At 51.3% G+C, this 20028-nt stretch overlaps 1 protein-coding gene across 4 annotated transcripts in view; it reads left to right on the plus strand.

Moving 5' to 3' along the window:
- LOC144950591 (uncharacterized) overlaps positions 1 to 16562 on the plus strand; it is a 51819-nt gene extending 35257 nt beyond the window's left edge. For 3 of the 4 annotated variants that reach the window (XM_078880738.1, XM_078880740.1, XM_078880739.1), the window contains 7 exons: positions 3296 to 3562; positions 4989 to 5063; positions 6365 to 6448; positions 7512 to 7796; positions 9000 to 9076; positions 9588 to 9727; positions 12006 to 16562. In XM_078880738.1, the coding sequence (XP_078736864.1) occupies positions 3296 to 3562; positions 4989 to 5063; positions 6365 to 6448; positions 7512 to 7796; positions 9000 to 9076; positions 9588 to 9727; positions 12006 to 12357 (1280 nt within the window). In that variant the 3' untranslated portion in view covers positions 12358 to 16562. The remainder of the gene's footprint in view (positions 1 to 3295; positions 3563 to 4988; positions 5064 to 6364; positions 6449 to 7511; positions 7797 to 8999; positions 9077 to 9587; positions 9728 to 12005) is intronic. The other variant, XM_078880741.1, reaches the window with a different exon arrangement.
- Positions 16563 to 20028: the final 3466 nt, after the last annotated feature.

The following is a 20028-nucleotide window of genomic DNA, read 5'->3' on the forward strand; positions in this document are numbered from 1 at the left end:
AAGCTTCAAATCTAGAAGGAGTGGTTGGTTTTCACCACATTTTCCGCAGACCAAATACAGACCTTGAATCTCAGCCTGGGGATGTGGGAACCACGCAGTTTACCGTCGCGGAGTTCAACGCAGTTCCACCAGATATCGATCCAAAAGTCAATCCCCGCCGCGCAAACACAGATGCCAATTCCTGTAGTTGTGAACCCCAGGGGGAACGGGTGGTGGCAGGCCAAGTTTTTTCAGGTTGTTTTACTGCACCGTTGTTGAGCATCGTCCGACGTTTCGCTCCACGTGCCTGTAGCGTCCTTTTCAGGAGTGTTGTGATGGCTGTTTGAAGAAGCCGAAATAAACTTTTCAGTTGCTCCGGAACTTTCCCTGCATGTGGAGCGAAACGTCGGACATCGTGCCAAGAGAATCAAAACATGTATACAGTAGAAACCCCTCTTCACGACCACCCCTCTTGAAGACTAATCGCCTCACGACCAGCCTTCATAGAGCCCAATGTGTCGTGTGTAGTAGTGTAGTGTGTAGTAGTGTATAGTAGTGTAGTGTATACTAGTGTAGTGTAGTGTGTAGTAGTGTAGTGTATAGTAGTGTAGTGTATAGTAGTGTAGTGTATAGTAGTGTAGTGTATAGTAGTGCAGTGTATAGTAGTGCGTAGTAGTGTAGTGTGTAGTGTATAGTAGTGTAGTGTATAGTAGTGTACAGTAGTGTAGTGTATAGTAGTGTACAGTAGTGTAGTGTACAGTAGTGTAGTGTATGGTAGTGTAGTGTATAGTAGTGTAGTGTATAGTAGTGTAGTGTACAGTAGTGTAGTGTATAGTAGTGTACAGTAGTGTACTAGTGTAGTGTATGGTAGTGTATTGTAGTGCAGTGTATAGTAGTGCGTAGTAGTGTAGTGTATAGTAGTGTAGTGTATAGTAGTGTAGTGTATAGTAGTGTAGTGTATAGTAGTGTAGTGTATAGTAGTGTAGAGTGTAGTGTGTAGTGTATGGTAGTGTAGTGTATTGTAGTGTAGTGTATAGGAGTGTAGTGTAGAGTGTAGTGTATAGTGTATAGTAGTGTAGTGTATGGTAGTGTAGTGCCTCCATAGAGCCCAATGTGTTCGCTTACCGACCATTCCCCTGTTAACGACGGGCTGTTGTAGGTACAGTAAATATTAATTAATGCACGGATGAACCGTTTTTCTTTTAATATCATGTGTTTATAATGTTGTTAGTATCTTTGTGTGTCAATATCCATTGTTTAAACATATAGTAAAAAATAAATTGGATCAAAAAGATAACTTTCGATGCTATCGTTACGAATTAAGCCTTTAACGTGCACTTCTTATACTCGCCTAACGACCATATCACTTAGCAACCAGTTTCGTGGAACCAATTACCGTCGTTAAGAGAGGTTCTACTGTATCGGAGGAATCTGATGAGCTGTGAAGCTCTTTGTTTTACTGATGTCTGGTTAGGGCAGATCACAACGTCACAACATCATCTTGGTTCTTTCGGTAAAGTCACGTAGAATGGAAATAATAAAATAATAAAAATAAAACATAATAAAATAATTCTCACGACGTTTCGGCCACAACGGAAGCAGCCGTCCTCAGGTGAAGAACAGGTCTGTCGTGAGAATTATTTTATTATGTTTTATATTTATTATTTTATTATTTCCCTTCTACGTGACTTTACCGAAAGAACCAAGAAGATGAATCCCTGCAGTCCACGAAAGCTTTAAATCGAAATTTAACGTTACAACAATGAACAATACAGAAATCTACGACAGTTGTGCAAAGTATAGGAAGGGTGTAAACAAATAACTTGAAAAAAATATATATTTACAAATCAAACTAAACTATGTTTTATCTTTTTTTATCTTACCAAGTAAAGCCCACTTTAAAGCTTTCGTGACTGCAGGGATTCATATTATTGGTTCTTTCGGTAAAGTCACGTAGAAGGGAAATAATAAAATAGTAAAAATATAAAACAATAAAATTCTCACGACGTTTCGATTGCAACACAAGCAATCATCATCAGCTGTGAAAACCACAGCAAGAAAATTTGAAAACCGCCACTTTTTTCACATTTTCTTGCTGTGATTTTCTCAGCTGATGATGATCGCTTGTGTTGCAATCGAAACGTCGTGATAATTTTATTGTTTTATATTTTTACTATTTGATTATTTCCCTTCTACGTGACTTTACCGAAAGAACCAAGAAAATAAGTAAAGCCCACTTAGCTATATTAGCTTATTTCTCAGAAGCTACCTGGCCACAAATGATAGCTCAATAAAGCGACTCATCAACACGATGTGAAAAACATCATGGATCTGTACATCACAAACGTGAATTATATATATACAGTTAAAGAGGCTCTGCTATTATGATACTTTGTATTTTGCACTTGGTATGTTCAACTTCTTTTGCACCTTACGTAGCCAACCGTACTCATCGGAGATGCAGAGGAAGGGGACCACTCAACACAAAATAACAGCTATAAAGAAATGCATTTTCAATTTAGTGCAGTGGTGTAGGATACGGTCGTGTAGCATGTAGTGTATGTGTGAACTTTGCCACTGTACGTAGCCAACCGTACTAATTGGAGGTGCGGGGAAAGGACAACCAACGAAACACAAAAAGCAGTTCTAAAGAAATGTACTTTTAATTTAGTTTAGCGGTATAGTGTAGTGGAGAGTAGTGAGGTGTGTAGTTTGTAGTGTATGTATCGTCAACTTTGGCACCTAACGTAGTGTAGTGTATCGTAGTTGTAGTATGCCGTGTATATATGTTGAACTTCTTTTGCACCATACGTGGCCAACCGTGCTAATCGGAGGTGCGGTGGAAGGACAACAAACTAAACACAGCTCTGAAGTTTGCCTTTATCCTCAATCCTGCCCCGATTGTACTCTTGATGTCACGATGGATGTGGTGTCAGCCACACCATCACCTTGCTGCACCTGCTTATCATTATCAGCAAACAGCACTTGCCAGAACAGGCTATAAAGGCTACACGGGTGGTGGTGGGATCTTTGTCTTTGTACGTATGTGTCGTTGTGTATGGGGTGTGTGTGTGTATCTTTGTGTACGTCGACTTGTCTTTGTATTTATTTTAGATGTCGGTGTGTATTTTCGCACTGGATTTGGGGGGATGATTGAGATCAGTTCTTGTGCAGAAGTGAGGTGAATTGTGGCATCGCAGGACCGTGAGTAACGGTAAAAGCGTAGGGCAACCTTCACCCAGCAGCGGATAGACCATATCTTTCGATTATTATGATGACGGTAACACTAACGCTCTCTCTCTCTCGGTCTCTCTAGGCTCCCAGTCTTTGGCCTCCTCAAACGCAGCCCAGCTTCTCTCAGACCCCTGGTCCCAGCATCCCAATGCCACCACCATCACATCTACATCATCGGGAGCGTCATCGTCATCATCATCATCGTTATCGGCAGCCACAGTTGGGGCGGCCAGTGGGGCCTTGCACAGGGAGAAGCCTGGGGCCGCGCCTGTTCTCCTCTCTCCCTCGCCGCCACCACCCGGCGGAGGAAAAGTGTCCAACGGCACGGAAGGAATTGGTTGGCCTCCTGGTACGAGTTGACCTTTGGGTTCATTGACAGTTCGTTTGAGTGCAGTGTTGGTCTCTGGGCTCCGGTGTTAAGACTTGGACAAATTCATAACGAAGGTTTTTGGGTGAGATCGTGCGAGTATGAATGTGTCATCACCCAACACAGCCAGTAAGGATTGTCACGTAAACACAATGTGCCATCTTCTTGGTTCTTTCGGTAAAGTCACGTAGAAGGGAAATAAAGTAATAAGAATAAAATAGAATTTATTTTATTTATTTTATTATTTCCCTTCTACGTGACTTTACCGAAAGAACCAAGAAGATGAATCCCTGCAGTCACGAAAGCTTTAAATCGAAACACAACGTGCCAGTTGGTTACTGCTTCAGCCCACTGGTGTGTTGGAGAATGAATCCACAACATTTATAATTTTAGTAGTAGACGTTTTGGGCGATTTACCTGTGGATTGAAGCACCTTTGTTTACTTGCCAAACCTTACTGGCTGTGTCGGGTGGAGAGGAGGGTTACGACACATTTATACTTAAGCGATCTAACCCAACAACCTTTATTATGAATATCGGTCGCGTTAGCCTACTACGTGTTAAGCTGTTTGGGAACGAGGTTGGTCTATGGGTCCAGTGTTGCTTTAGGTAACCAGTGTTGGTCTGTGTGCCTTGGTCTGTGTCTATTATTTTATAGGACCAAAGTTATTTTATGTGGGTGCGGTGTTAAGACGATTGGGCCAGTGTTTGTCTATGAAACCAGTGTAAGTCTCGTGTTGTTCTATAGGATTAGTGTTGTCTAGGAAACAGACTAGTCTATGGGACCACTGTAATTTTATATGATCACTGATGGGCTATAGAACCGGTGTTATTCAATGGGTCCAGTGTTAGTCTATGGGGACCAACTATTAGTCTATGGGACGATTGCTGATCTATGATTTATTTGTGAGTGTGTGTATATGTATTTGTATGTACTGCGTACGTGTGTGTACGCGTGGTTAGAGTCGTGGTTAACACACTGCGCCGTGAACCCAGCGACCCGAGTTTGATTCTCGGCTAACATCCCCCTTAACAAACCACTACCGGCCAGCGTGGTGAAGTATGGTCTGATGACCCCAATAGCTGTCAGGACATTGGGAGGAGCATCTGGTGCGACGTTTAAGAGTTAGCGCTGGGGAGACATGGTACTGGCCACAACATCCCCCTCCACTGCAGGATCCCGGCCTTAACAGATGCTCGCTTATAACAGCACTTGCTCAACACCCGTGAAGGCTATAATGTAGATATTTGTTTACATGTGTACGTGTGTAAGTATTTGTATATATGTGTGTGCGTGTGTACTCTGGTTATGTTAGCCATAATTAGGCTTGGGGGAGTGGGCCTTGATGTACCAGTGAATGGACGGTGGCTGATGACGATCATGTTGTATATCTTGCCTGTGCTTTAAGAATTCCGTCCAGGGGAGCCTTGGAAGGGTATGCAGTATCTTGACTCGGACTCTGATGCTGACTCGGCTATTCAAAGTGAGTCCAGAACACACGCACACACTAATCCCCCTTTGTAGCGTCAACAGACCGTAGCGGCAAGCGCTGTTAGCTTGCGCACAAGCGTCAGCCGTTGCCTCGAGTGGCGATGTTCAAACTTGGCACAAGGTGCTCATTTGAGGCTAAGTCTACCGAAGGGAGGCCCAGGATTGGTTCAGATAAGTGTCCACTGGTGGTTGGCCGTGGGCAGGAATGGAACTCGGGTCGCTGGGATCTTAGCGCATTACGCTAACCACCACTACACTACCGCTCCCCATGATTCACACACGTACACACACACGGACACAGGGTGTTGACGCAGTGGCGGCACTGGCTTCCATTCTCGACTCGGGTGCCTTTCTGTTCGGAATGAAACGTCTTGAGACTCTGTGAGGCTTTCCCGGGTACACAAACCTCGTAATAATGACAACGATAGCATTTGACGTCCGCCATTAAGTCGCAGTGACATCATCACAGTGCTGGTGCCAGGATGGGTGCACTTTGACGCCACGTGAATGTATGCATATCAAACTTCTCTCACAGCGTATGTAGCCGCCCGCGTAATTGGAGGTGCAGAAATTAGTTTTCAACGTAGATGATTTAAAAGTGCCTATCTCCAGTGGCTTCCTCATATCGGAAGGAAAGAGCGTTCCAGACGGCCGCAGAAGCGCATCTGAAAGCGCCGCACGATGCGGTGACCGCCTTTGTTTCCATGATTGGTCAAAAGCCGCCGCTGCTGCTGCTGCTGCGATGAGCGGAATCCACGTGATGAAGGTTTATGCCCCTCGACGAGATAAGCCGCGAGGTGTTTGTGCTTCACTTGTGGCAAACGCTTTGTGTGTGACGAGCGCAATTGTCGTAGAATCTTCAGGATTTATACGGGAACTGCTTTGTGGAAATGAGCCTCATGGCGGTATCCAGGGGGGGGGTACCATAGTACCCCGGCTCTCGCGCGCGATGTCCGTGATGCAGTCATTGTTAGTCTGTCGATGGTCGGCGATGCGGCGATCGACTCGTCTCGACGAGCTGTACACGACGCACCACTACGGTGCGTACGAGCGTTCAGGGTTTCGGCGCAGTCTTCCTCGCTGAGTTTCGACATCGCAGAGTAGCACCGATTTCGGATTGATTGGTAACCCAGTCGCGGAGTTAAGTAACACCCCTGGAAAAAATAGCGTCCCAGAGATAAAATATTAATTGCCTAGGCCATTTTGTATTATTGTGTGCCCCAGGGTACCGTCATGATGATCAAATAACGTCGCGGACCGCGTCTCTCTGTGCCCCGTTCATCTCTCCTACAGATTCGGTGTCGCCGGCTTGGAGCTATCCCCTGAACTCCAACGGTTTCCAAAACGGGTTCGACTCCTGCTACGGAAGCGCATCCTGTGAGAACCCGTGTTAACGTATTTTAGTCTGTGACCAGCGTTAAACTGTGGGTTAAGTGTTGTTGTGTGGGTCCAGTGTTAATCTGTGGGTTGAGTGTTTTTGTGTGGGTCCAGTGTTAATCTGTGGGTTGAGTGTTATTGTATGGGTCCAGTGTTAATCTATGGGTTGAGTGTTTTTGTGTGGGTCCAGTGTTAATCTGTGGGTTGAGTGTTATTGTATGGGTCCAGTGTTAATCTATGGGTTGAGTGTTTTTGTATGGGTCCAGTGTTAATCTATGGGTTGAGTGTTTTTGTGTGGGTCCAGTGTTAATCTGTGGGTTGAGTGTTATTGTATGGGTCCAGTGTTAATCTATGGGTTGAGTGTTTTTGTGTGGGTCCAGTGTTAATCTGTGGGTTGAGTGTTATTGTATGGGTCCAGTGTTAATCTATGGGTTGAGTGTTTTTGTGTGGGTCCAGTGTTAATCTACGGGTCCAGTGTTATTCTATGGGTTGAGTGTTATTGTATGGGTCCAGTGTTAATCTGTGGGTTGAGTGTTTTTGTGTGGGTCCAGTGTTAATCTACGGGTCCAGTGTTAGTCTATGGGTTGAGTGTTATTGTATCGCTCCAGTGTTAATCTGTGGGTTGAGTGTTTTTGTGTGGGTCCAGTGTTAATCTACGGGTCCAGTGTTAGTCTATGAGTCCTGCTTTAGTCTATGGCAGGGGTCGGCAACCTACGGCTCCGGAGCCGCATGCGGCTCTTTACGGGCTGCTTCTTGACGATATGTACGTATGTACATAGATGCATTGCGGCTCTTGAAATACTGAATTTTGTACCGAATTGGAAAGAAATGGCTCTTCTTGTTATTTTGGTTGCCGACCCCTGGTCTATGGGGTCCAGCAGTTGCTCTATGGGCCAAGCATTAATTTTGTCGCTCGATCTTTAAACGACGGATCCAGCGTTTGTATGTTCAGCGTTCGTCTTATAGGATCCAGTGACAGTCCATGGTTTCTGTGCGTTCGTCTATTGGGGGGGGACGACCCCCATTGCTTAACTGATACCGATGCGTGTTGTGTGTTGCGCAGCCAAGTCCCCTGAAGACATTCGCCAGCCATGGTCCACTGCCGCCTCTCCAGCCCTCGACTTGTGGAAGCCCTCGTCGTCGCCATCCACCGCCAACCCATCCTCCTCCGCCTCCGGCGGGGGAGCAGGGGGCGCTGCCAAGGCCCCGGTTCAACCCCCGTACCGGCCCAGGCATCCTCCGGGAATGGGTGGGCTGGGTGGGCTGGGTGGGCCCAAGCCCATCTCTCAGGACGCGTCCAAGTGGCCGCCCTCGTCGTCATCGTCGTCGTCTTCCCAGCAGTGGGAAGGTGAACGCGGCGGCGACGGCTTGAATTAGTTGAGCGTCTTGATTTGCGACCGCGTTTGGGGACGCTGGCGCAATAAATGTAATTGTGTGTGTGCCTGTCTGTGTGTGTGTGTAAGTTTAACTGTGTGTGTGTCTGCCTGTATGTGTGTACGTTTAACTGTGTGTGTTGTTCTTGTGTGTGTGCCTGCCTGCCTGCCTGTGTGTAAGTTTAACTGTGTGTGTGTGTGCCTGCCTGTGTGTATAGGTTTAACTGTGTGTGTTCTTGTGTGCCTGCCTGTATGTGTATAAGTTTAACCGTGTGTGTTATTCTTGTGTGTGCCTGCCTGCGTGTGTAAGTTTAACTGTGTGTGTGGCTGTCTGTGTGTGCCTGCATGTGTGTGTAAGTTTAACTCTGTGTGTGTGTGTGCCTGCATGTGTGTGTGTAAGTTTAACTGTGTGTGCCTGCATGTGTGTGTGTAAGTTTAACTGTGTGTGTGTGCTTGCGTGTGTGTGTGTGTGCCTGCATGTGTGTGTGTGCCTGCCTGTATGTGTAAGTTTAACTGTGTGTGTGTGCTTGCGTGTGTGTGTGTGTGCCTGCATGTGTGTGTGTGCCTGCCTGTGTGTGTGTGTGTGCCTGCCTGTATGTGTAAGTTGAACTGTGTGTGTAAGTTTAACTGTGTGTGTGTGCCTGCCTGTGTGTGTGTGTGCCTGCCTGTGTGTGTGTGTGCCTGCCTGTATGTGTAAGTTTAACTGTGTGTGTAAGTTTAACTGTGTGTGTAAGTTTAAGTGTGTGTGCCTGCATGTGTGTGTGTAAGTTTAACTGTGTGTGCCTGCATGTGTGTGTGTAAGTTTAACTGTGTGTGTGTGCTTGCGTGTGTGTGTGTGTGCCTGCCTGCATGTGTGTGTGTGCCTGCCTGTGTGTGTGTGTGCCTGCCTGTATGTGTAAGTTTAACTGTGTGTGTAAGTTTAACTGTGTGTGTAAGTTTAAGTGTGTGTGCCTGCATGTGTGTGTGTAAGTTTAACTGTGTGTGCCTGCATGTGTGTGTGTAAGTTTAACTGTGTGTGTGTGCTTGCGTGTGTGTGTGTGTGCCTGCCTGCATGTGTGTGTGTGCCTGCCTGTGTGTGTGTGTGCCTGCCTGTATGTGTACGTTTAACTGTGTGTGTAAGTTTAACTGTGTGTGTGTTTGCGTCTCTCTGTGCGTGCGTTTCTATCATTTGTCTGCAGCTCAAAGCTGGAGCAATGACTGTGGTACTTCAACTCGGCTGAGCACGTGGCTGATTTTGAGGAACCTCACACCACAGGTGCGGTTTCTTCTCTCTTCCAATTCCGGGAGTCTCTCTTGTTTAGAATATATTTTTGTACCTTTGTCTATGTGCCCTTGGGTGTGTGGATGTACGTACAGTGCCGTGGGCAGCGGTAGTAGAGCGGTTAGCGCACTGAGCTACACGGCCGACACCAGTAACGATTATCTGAACCGGTCCTAGGCCTCCCCTATGAGGCCCAGCCTCTCGAATGAGTACCTGGCGTGGGGTGTAGAAAACATCGCCACTGGGGAGACAAAGGCGGCTGGGGTGGTGCTGGCCACCCATGCCCCCTCGTGTGCCATGCCGGCCTTCATAGGCGCGACTGCTCCCCTAACAGCACTTTCCCCAGCAGTCTGTTGAGGCTACTCGGGGGACCTTTGTCTTTGTGTGCGTTAGTGTCACCGGGCTGCGCGTAGGTGGCCAGCACGATCTGCCCTTGCCCCCCAACAGTCTGTTGAGGCTACTCGGGGGACCTTTGTCTATGTGCGTGTCACCGGGCTGCGTGTAGGTGGACGGCGCCACCCTGCGCACGCTGTGCATGCAGCACGGCCCTCTGGTCACCTTCCACCTGAGCCTGGCACACAGCAACGCCCTGGTGTGCTACGGCTCCGAGCTGGAGGCTCAGCGGGCGCAGAAGGCGCTGCACATGTGAGTCGGTCTCCCCCCCCCACCACCCCAACAGCAGCACCACCAGCAGCACCACCACCACCAGCAGCACCACCAGCAGCACCAACAGCAGCACCAACACCACCACCAGCAGCACCACCACCAGCAGCACCACCACCAGCAGCACCACCACCAGCACCACCACCAGCAGCACCACCACCAGCAGCACCAGCAGCACCACCACCAGCAGCACCACCACCAGCACCAGCAGCACCACCACCAGCAGCACCACCACCACCACCAGCAGCACCACCACCAGCAGCACCACCAGCAGCAGCACCACCACCAGCAGCACCACCAGCAGCAGCACCACCACCAGCAGCAACACCACCAGCAGCACCACCGGCACCACCACCAGCAGCACCACCACCACCAGCAGCACCACCACCAGCAGCACCACCACCACCAGCACCACCACCAGCAGCACCACCACCACCAGCAGCACCACCACCACCAGCAGCACCACCACCAGCAGCACCACCACCAGCAGCACCACCACCACCAGCAGCACCACCAGCAGCAGCACCACCACCAGCAGCACCACCACCACCACCAGCAGCACCACCACCACCAGCAGCACCACCAGCAGCACCACCAGCAGCACCACCAGCAGCACCACCACCACCAGCAGCACCACCAGCAGCACCACCACCACCAGCAGCACCACCAGCAGCACCACCACCAGCAGCACCACCAGCAGCAGCAGCCGTGGAACGCAGGTCGAGGGGTTTGACCCTGTACTCTGGCGATGCGTGCTGTGTATTTGGAGTTTGCGCGACCTTTCTTACCACCCACCCACCCGTGGTGGTCGCGTGGATTGTTCTCCGGGTTCCACCATCACCACCTGCCTGTGTACGGTGTCCGTTCTCCTGTCACGCGGTGCTAGTTGCGTTCCTCAAGAACACCGCGTCATGGAAACATCGCCTTATAATAGAGAGGGGTTAAACCCAGTCTACGATGACACGGGAGATGCGTACGCAGGCCGAACAAAGACTGAGGCGCGTGGGTAGCATCTAGAAGCGTCCAGCAGCAATCCCACTGCCCTGTGTGATGTTGATGCTCCGCCGAGGCAGCTTGTACAATCCCTTGTCCTCTTCGTGCGATGTAGTTCTGCTCACTCAATCGCATTCTATCAAAGGTCGCAATCGGGTACCCGATACCCGTACCCTACCCGATACCCGGCTACCCGTACCCGGCCGGGTACGGATACCCGTTTGCGACCCTGGTGCGGCCGGGTACGGGTACAGGTAGGCCGTGAGTCACTGGGGAGTAACTGTTTGTCACTCATTTCCCAACGTCTTGTCTCTTCTCACAATTCTAGTTCCTAGAATCAACCCACCCGCGCTTGCAACATGGCTTGATCACAGAGGTCGCAATCGGGTACCCGGCCGTACCCGTACCCGGCCGGGTATCGGGTAGGGTACGGGTACGGCTGGGTACGGGTACCCGTTTGCGACCGTGGTGCGGCCGGGTACGGGTAAGGAATCAAAACCCGTTTGCGACCTCTGCATTATATCCAATTCGCATCCGCTTTATATAAAAGTGTTCCCTGATACATTAATCGCGTTATATCCAAGTCTCGTTTGACAACAACATCCTTTTAGCAGAACAGACTTTGTATGTTGAACTTCTTAAGGCACCGCCTTAAGAAGGTGTGGGATTAGAATCGCGTTGGCATTGCACTGTGCTCGTATATACGTACTGTCTGATGTATGTATGTTGTATCGACATCATCAGCACTATTGGCATTATCAGTGTAAGCATCAGCACCATTATCAGCAGGACCATTAGCAGCAGCCTCAATCTCATCAGCCCCATTAGCAGCAGTATCAGTATAAGCATCATCAGCACCATTAGCATGAGTACCAACATTGGCAGCAGCATCGGCAGGATCGGCACTAACATCTCCCCATTCATCCCAGGTGCATCCTCAGCAACACCACCATCATCGCAGCATCGGCATCAGTAGGATCGGCACTAACATCTCCCCATTCATTCACTGTTGTACCCCCCCCCGCACCGCCTCCTCCCAGGTGCATCCTCAGCAACACCACCATCATCGCAGCATCGGCATCAGAAGGATCGGCACTAACATCTCCCCATTCATTCACTGTTGTACCCCCCCCCCCCGCACCGCCTCCTCCCAGGTGCATCCTCAGCAACACCACCATCATCGCAGCATCGGCATCAGTAGGATCGGCACTAACATCTCCCCATTCATTCACTGTTGTACCCGCCCCCCCGCACCGCCTCCTCCCAGGTGCATCCTCAGCAACACCACCATCATCGCAGGGTTTGCCGACGACGACGAGATCAGCCAGTTCTTCGCCCAACCTGGCGTCATCACCTCCCAGCTGCCGCCGCCCACGTCTCTGCCGCCCTCTTCGTCGTCTTCGTCGTCTTGGGGGCCCAGCCCGCGCGGCGGGGGCGGCGGTGGGGGGGGCGGCTGGAGCAGCGACGCCGGCCTCTGGGGGTCCGGTCCGGGCGGCTCGATGTCGCTGTGGGGCGGGGGGGCCCCCCCCCCCCCAGAGGGACGCATCGAGGGGCGGGGTCGGCGGTGGTCTCTCCTCCAACGGGGTCTCTGCGTCGCTCAACGCCTTCCTGCCCGGTGACCTGCTGGGCACCGACGGCCTGTGATGAAAGAAGGTGGCTGGTGGTGGTGAATGTGGTGGTTGTGGTGATGGTGGTGGTGTCGGTGTTGGTGGTGAGTGTGGTTGTGGTAATGGTGTTGGTAATGAGTGTGGTGGTGGTAAAGATCTTGCACTTGAGGATGGTATAGTGTTGGCGGCTGTGATGATGGTGATGGTAATGACGGCAGTGATTGTGCAATGAATGTGCACTTGGGAGGTGGGAGTGGTGGTGTTGGGGTTGATCATATTGAGTGATGGGTTGCGGTGGTTATATTGGTGCGATGGCTGTGAAAATAGTAGTGGTGGTGATAGCAGTAGTGGTGGGTTTTTGTAGTTGTCGTGTTGAAGGCGTTTGTGATGGGAGTGGTGAGGGTGTTCATTGTGGTGGTGGTGGTGATAATTGGGTTAATGATTGTAATCGCAGTCATGGGTGATGATCGTAATGTGAAGTTGATTGTGTTAAAGAATGATGGAGGTGGGGCAGGTTTATGTGAGTGGTGAGGGATATCCTGATGATAATGATGATGCTATTAATAATGGTCATCACTACGCCGAATGAAAGCGGCAACATTTCTTAATTTGATACAGAGGATGGTTGATTGATACTGAAGGCGGCGGTGGTGGCGGTGTTAGTGAGGATGAAGACACAGATGCCTGGTGGTCCAGATGGTGAATCTGGCTGGAGCTCGAAACAAACACGTGCCATTTGTGTTTGACGCCGATGCAGTTGAATACGACGACGACGATGACGACGATGAAGATGCAGTTGAAGATTACGATGCAGTTGTGAAGACAAAAGGTGGCAAATGATGATGATGATGACGATGGCAATAATTTCGAAGTCAACATTTTTACGGGAGACTTCGCCAACAACTCTGACTTTGACTACGAGGAGGGTTGAAAGTCTACGGCAGCTTGGTATGCACGCAAACGACGGCACGGATGGTGACGACGTCAGCTTCTCCGCCTTCAACGCGGAGAAGTTGAAACGCCGAGGTCACCACCAAAACCGTAGCTGGAAATACGAAGGTTGATCAATCAATCCAAATTCTTGACGGTTTGTCAAGGCATGGTAGTGTGCGTGTCGCTGTATCTACAGCCTTGAGCCAGCGGTGGCGATTCCACATTCCTATGGCAAGTGGGCTGCGTGAGGGGGTGGGGAGGGGGAGTGAATCGTTCTTTCCTTCTTTAGCAGTCACTGCAGACCTGCTGTGAAGTGGCGGTCGGGTACTATTAGTTGACGAGCGGTCGTAGCCGTTAAGCCGGGGTCAACTCCCGAGCGCTCGCTTGTGCAACGTGTGGTGCTTTGCGTGCAACGGAATTCGCTTGTGGGCGGACGTGTGTCGGCAACCGGGTTTGCGAGGAGTTGCGCGTCCAGTTGCCGGCGACCGACGACCGCAGCGAGGATTTGCAGCGACGTCTTCCGTCGCCCTCCCGCGCTGCCACGCTTTGCGTCGTCGTCGTCGTCCCCCCCCCCCCCCCCCCGGGGATTTCGGCCGTTAACGATCGCGGACGCGCAATCTCATTTCTTCGTCGCGCAAACCACAGCTCGCGCGTGTGCGGACCCTGCCTCAAGGCCTCAAGGCTGCTGGTCAGTGTAAAAGTTTACACGCACGCACGAGGACGTTGCACTTTACAATGTGTGGTGCCTTGGGGGGAGGGAGGGAGGGGGGGGTGGTTTGCGAAGTTTATGTGTAATAATGCGAAATAATATTTAACAATGTTGTCACACGTGACGACGTTGGAGGCACCGGGGGAAGTGATGGCGAGAGAAGGAGGTGGTGCTGCCGTGTCTCCCCCGGCCAGCGCGATGCTGTGGATTCGTAGTGGGGGGAGGGGGGGTGGGGGGGGAGTGGGGGGGGCAGAATCCCAACAGAGCAAATGATCAGCAACGTTTTTCAAAATTGGGACCCCACGTTGCTGGCCGCTCGCGGTCGACCCACGGCAGCCGATGCTGAATTGTACGCACGGGACGGTGTCTCAATTTGCCGAGTAGCGAAACAATTCTACTAGGCAGTTACAAAATATATACGGCGGGGGGAGGGGGGTGGGGGGGAAAGTAAGAAATTTTAGGAATGCGTAAAAAGATACACCGGTTATAAGGTTTAGTTTATAATGCTCAGGATAATGGCGTCGGTTGATGGCGCAAGTTTATTTACAGCTGATTCTAGACATGATCGTGTGGGGTAAAATGTGTGGGTACTACCACCACCACCTCGCAAGACGTCTGGAGTCGGCGAAATACGTCCTCTGTGGTGAGGCCAGCAGTGGCATGAGCGAGCAATTGCAGGGCTGCAGCTTTACCTTTCATATGCAAATTAAACGCTACCGTTTACATTTCGGCTGACGACGCGAACAAAGTGGCTCAAGCCACCTTGAATCGTGACAATTCTTCTAATTGCCGGTAGTGTGGGGTGGGTGGGGGGGGCACGTCGGGTTATGTGTTACATCATGGGTATATAAACAAAAATGCACACGTCTCTGTGTTGACGCGTTAGTGCCGTGTGACGAAGCGCGTAGAGTTTTGAGCGCGCGGCGTTTAAATGTAGAGGGGGGGGAGGAGGTGGGGCCCCATCGCGCTGATCCGTACCAACTAGCGGAGCCGTCCCTAGCTAGTGTAGATGGCGAATCGGGGGGGGGGGGGGGCGGCTACCCTGGCCCCCCGCGCTTTGGGGGAGGGGGGCTCTGCGCTTCGGTGCGGCGCCACGGACAGCCTTGCCGAGTAGCGCAACGGTCGGAGCACCGCACTCGTCGCGAGCTCCGATCCCCCCAACCCCCCCCGACCGCTGGTCGACTCCGCCGATGGTTGAACGGTTGTCCCCATCGAGTGGCCGTCTCCTGCCACGATCGATGTGGATTTTCCGCCGTTGGTCGCCGCTTCAACCGAGCGGTCCCCACTTTTTTGCGGGAGAGCGAGAGAGTGCTACGCGGGGAGAGAAACTCGCCCCCCAACCACGCAGATGTTCAATCTTCACCGCTGTCGCCCGCTAACTTGAGTTTGATCCCGCTCTGCGGGAAGTCATCGCGAGCGATCGTCCTCCATGCAGAAACCGGTCCCGTCCCCCCCCCCACCCCCCCACCACGGTAATGTGGAATTTCCACCGCTATCGCTGCTAAAACGAGTGGTACCACTTTGTGGGGAAGTCGACGCAAGCGATCAACCGGCATTCCCCCTTCACCGCCATGGGAATGCGGGAATTTCCACCGCTGCCTTGGGACCCACCAGCGGAGACGGAACGCCACCACGCATGGAACGGGGGGGGGGGGAGACTTTGACCCTGGTGCTGTGTGCGTGTGTGTGACCCCTTGCGCGCGCTGGGTGCTTCCTGATTGGGGAGTCACGCCCCAGGAAGAGGGCAACGATGGGTGTGGGGGTCATGTCCGAACGCTCTACGCTGCGATGAGAACTCCTTAACAGACACGACGCCGACGAGATGTTCACCAGCAGACGTTCCCCGGGGGTCTGCTTTTGTTGATCAGATCTCGACGCATTTGAATATGGCGTTGAAAACTATCGTGCCGTTGTTTGGCGAGGAACAGGGGTGGAGGAGCGGTTTTGAGTTACTCAAGAAACTGTTACAACAACGCCGCCACCCACCGCCCGCTGCCTGCATCCCGAATCGCCGCGGGGACCCCGGCACGTTCTCGACCGACGTGACCAAGTTTCTTCCCGGCTGGCGAGAAAGGAAAACGTGCGGTCCGGTTGGAGTAAAAAGTTAAGCACGTAAATAAAAAACACAACACAAAAACGATAGGACCCGTTTGCTCTTCCCCCGTCCCCCCGAGAGAGAAGCGGTTTTATTCAACACTTTGATCAACCGCCGAGGACTCGAATATGCAATCCAGTGCTGGGGGAGGGTGGCCGTGGCGATTGCAGGGGGGGGGGGGGAGGGGGAAGCCCCCCCTCCGAATTTCTGTCGGCGGCCGACACCGCACGCGCGCGGCGGGGGAGGAAGTGGCTCGTTCAAGAAACGTCTCCCGGTGGGGTCGGTAGACGGAGGATAGTAAGATGACGGACGTCGGCTGGAAGATTTTTTGGGATATTAAGTCCAGTAATGTGCCTTCAACGAACTCTATAACGTTTTTAGTGGTGTGAACATATTTTCGACGGGTTTGTTTTAGGGTTTTTTTTGTTGCGTTTTGATGCTGTGAATCTTCCCATGTGAAATTATTTTTAGGGGTTTGAACGCGAGCGGTGGGTGGGTGGTGGGGGGGGGGCGAGGGATAGGGGAGCCACGGGGCGGGGGTGGGTAACGACGAACGGAAAGCAACGCGGATGGTTTAACCTTCGGATGTATCTCCGAATTCCAAAAAGAAAGCAAGCTTTCCTTGCGCCGTAGGGAAATAGTTGGTTCAAATAATTTCTTTGCCTGAGAAATCCTTCACTGTGGCGGTCTTTGGGGGGTTGAGGCGGCGGTGGCGGCGGTGGTGGTGGTGGTGGTGTATTGACGCTGTGTGGCTGTGGGTTTTCAAGGAGTTGGTATTTTTTTTTTGACGCCCACCAATTTGCAGGAATCTTTCAAGGAGAGAAACGACACCGACTTTTTGAGAAATATAGCGAACTTTCCATACTGTCCAAAGCAATGTTTTTTCTTACTCTAGTTTCAACACTGGTTACGATAATAAGTGACAATTTACAACAAAAAAACGCGTGTGGACCTAACGATTTAATTTAAACGAACGTTTTCTTTAAGTTGTGTTTAACCGTTTATTATTTTTTATTTTCCCTGGCGCAAAAAACAATGACACGAAACTTCGAGATAAAGAAACGTTCGACAAGGTGGAAATGCACTTTTAATTTTTTTTGTACGCAATTCTTCGGACGTGGGATTTTGACACTCCTATGCAAGGGAAAAAGCGTGGGCTCACTTATGACGATGATATAAAAAAAACGATAAAATCGAAAAACAAAGAGATTACGGAAACAGTCGTTTGGGATGGGTGGAGGGGGTGGGGGGACAAAAAACGATGCTTGAACTTTTTCAGAACCTCAGCATTGCACGCATTTCACTTCGGGACGAACGAGACCAACGCTTAGGGTGACGTATACACTGAATCTTTCGTTGTTGTGAAGATGAGCAGAGCTTTGCTTGGGCGTGAGGGGGGGGACTTACAGGGGGGGATCGTTTGTGCGATGTTGACACTGCGTAAAAGTGCAATGTTCGTCTTTTCTTCCAATTGTTTTCCTTCCTGTCCACGGTGAGGTGTCTTGTCGAATCGCCGAAATGAACCTGACTTAATTCTGATCGCCCCAAATTGTCTCCCCCCTCCTCCCCAAGACCCCTTCTCGGTTCTGAAGTCGCGTCAAATCAGTGTTCTTAAATCACTCTTCTGAAGCCAGAAGTCCCATTTAACATGGCATGGGGGGGGGAGGGATGGTGGCAGGGAGGGTCTGCTCCTCTGCGCCTCTGTTAGTCGCGTCCACTGGCCACGCATCTTGCTCCACACTGCATCCTCCCATTGCCTTAGCAGGGCCACATCCAGTCAGAGTTTGTCTGTGTGGCCACCGATTTTTTGGCCAGGTTTTCTACCGCAATTTGGCCATGGATCTGCCTTGCTGCCGCGAGATAAATATCCACCCCAAGTATTATTTTTACTCTCCCGTTCTCTTCCCAAGCAATCGTTGAGGGGAGGGGGGGGGGGCGGGTCGAGGGGTCTGTGATCGTTTCTTATTTTGCAGCCTTTTGACACCAGTGGTGGGAAATTCCACATTGCCGTGGCAGGCGCCAGTCCCCTGCAAAAGGGACTTGTCGAATATCGTCCTAAAGTGGTACTGCTCGGGATTTAGCAAATCGTCAGAGGTGATTCTTGGCGATCTGAGTTGACCCGCCAACGAGGATGTGGATGAGGAACTGTGATTACGAGTTGATTTATTTCGGCGATTTGAACAAACCCCCTGCTAATCCCCCCCCCCATCTCCCCGCGTTAGTTTGTAATTCATATTTTATTAACGGACGCAACCAAATGAAAAAGTATTTTAGCTATTTTTGTTTTACTTCGTCGTTAAATCATCGATTGTGTTTTTTTTCACCATGCGCCGGTTAAATGCGCCGCTCCATTGGAATGTTTCTTTTTAAGTCCGCACCGTAGTCGCCCATCCAATAGCAATCCGTTTGATGCGCGTGACCACCTGCCCACCCACCCACCCACCCCTCCTGGTATCACCGTCTCTCCCGCTGTGGCACTGCACGCGATAAGACCGCATTGCATCGTGGTCGATTCAAAACGCGACGACTCGTGCGCAGTGACACCACTAGAGGGTGCCAGCGTGTGCGGTGTTCCTGGAAACCACATGACCGATGAGACTTTAAAAAATCTTTTTTTTCCGCCTTATGAATAAAGCTTCACGCTCAGGTGGCCGGGGTGGCACGTTTTCGTCGCCGGGGATTAAACCAGGTTCTGCCTCGACCAAACGACGGCGCGGAAAAACCCATGACGTTGAATTCGGGTCCACGTTTAAATTCAGCCGAATCTCTCCGGCTCTTTGAGAAAGAAAAATCTGTCGGTTTGACTGTTACGTGACGAACATTGCTCTTCGGCGTCGGAGCTGTGCCCCTCCCCCCCCCCCCCACACTTTGTTAGGGATATCAGGAGTAGTTGTGTGATATCCGCTTCCTCGGACTGTTTTCTCGACACGAGGGGGGGGGGGGGGTCGCGCTGCTCTGCGAGAGATTCGAGTGGGGAACTTTGTCTCGTGACGTGACCGCCGACGGCGACATTGGGATGCAAATTCAGGAGACAAAGTAATGAAAACGAAGTGTTACTCGTTGTGTGGGGCAATACTGGAAAGCCATCTGTGTCTGTGTGTGTGTAGATAGGAGATGATAACCTTTGGGTCGCGTCTAGAAGTGCATAGCTTCAACCTGTTCTCAATGCATACATTTAATAATCGCCTGACGATTTTGTTTGTTTGTTATTATGACGATGGTGATTGGGATACTCGTCACCGTGGCAAACGGAGGGGTGGGGAGAGGAGTAGTTGTGTGGCAAACGTGTCGACGTGTTGCATTCCCCTCTCGAGTGGCTGAAATTTCTCCATCAACTCCGGTTTCCCCCCCCCCCCCCCCCCGTGCTTAACGCCAGGCCAAAAATTAAAAAAGTTCCGAGCGTCGAATCTCTCGGGGTCGGCCGCGGTCCCCTGCCCCCTTGCACGCGCGCCGTGTGCGGCCGTTGGTTCGATCCATTGCTGGACGGAGCGCCTCCATAGGTGCCGGGCGCGATTGCCGAGGACGCGTGGACGTCGCTTTGGCCGTAACTTTACCGCGGCAGGCCGTCAAAAAGAAACCCGCCGCCACCGCCCACACCTCCCCGCCGGCCACGCTCCTCCAATTTGCGTCTAAACTTTTGTCGGCGTGCAATTCGATGAGACCGCCCGAAAGCCCCTCTTCGTGTCTCTGTCTCTTCCCCGCCGCTTTGTCCAACGTTTCCGCCGGAGCGGGGGTCACGGTTGTTGTCGACAGCCCCTTTTTTGCCGCACTGATACAGGGGATTTGACGTCCTACTGGGAGGAGGGGGGGAAAGGGAGGAGGACCGCAATGCGTGCCGTGGCCCCCCTAGACGTCGACGGAGCAACGTCCGCTCCGGTGAACGCGGTGCACGTGAGAGGGGCGGTGCGGGGGTGGGGGGAAGTGGCTTAACGAGGGCGCGACGCTT

The sequence above is a fragment of the Lampetra fluviatilis genome, chromosome 58, assembly GCF_964198595.1.
Source record: "Lampetra fluviatilis chromosome 58, kcLamFluv1.1, whole genome shotgun sequence".
Lineage (NCBI taxonomy): Eukaryota > Metazoa > Chordata > Hyperoartia > Petromyzontiformes > Petromyzontidae > Lampetra > Lampetra fluviatilis.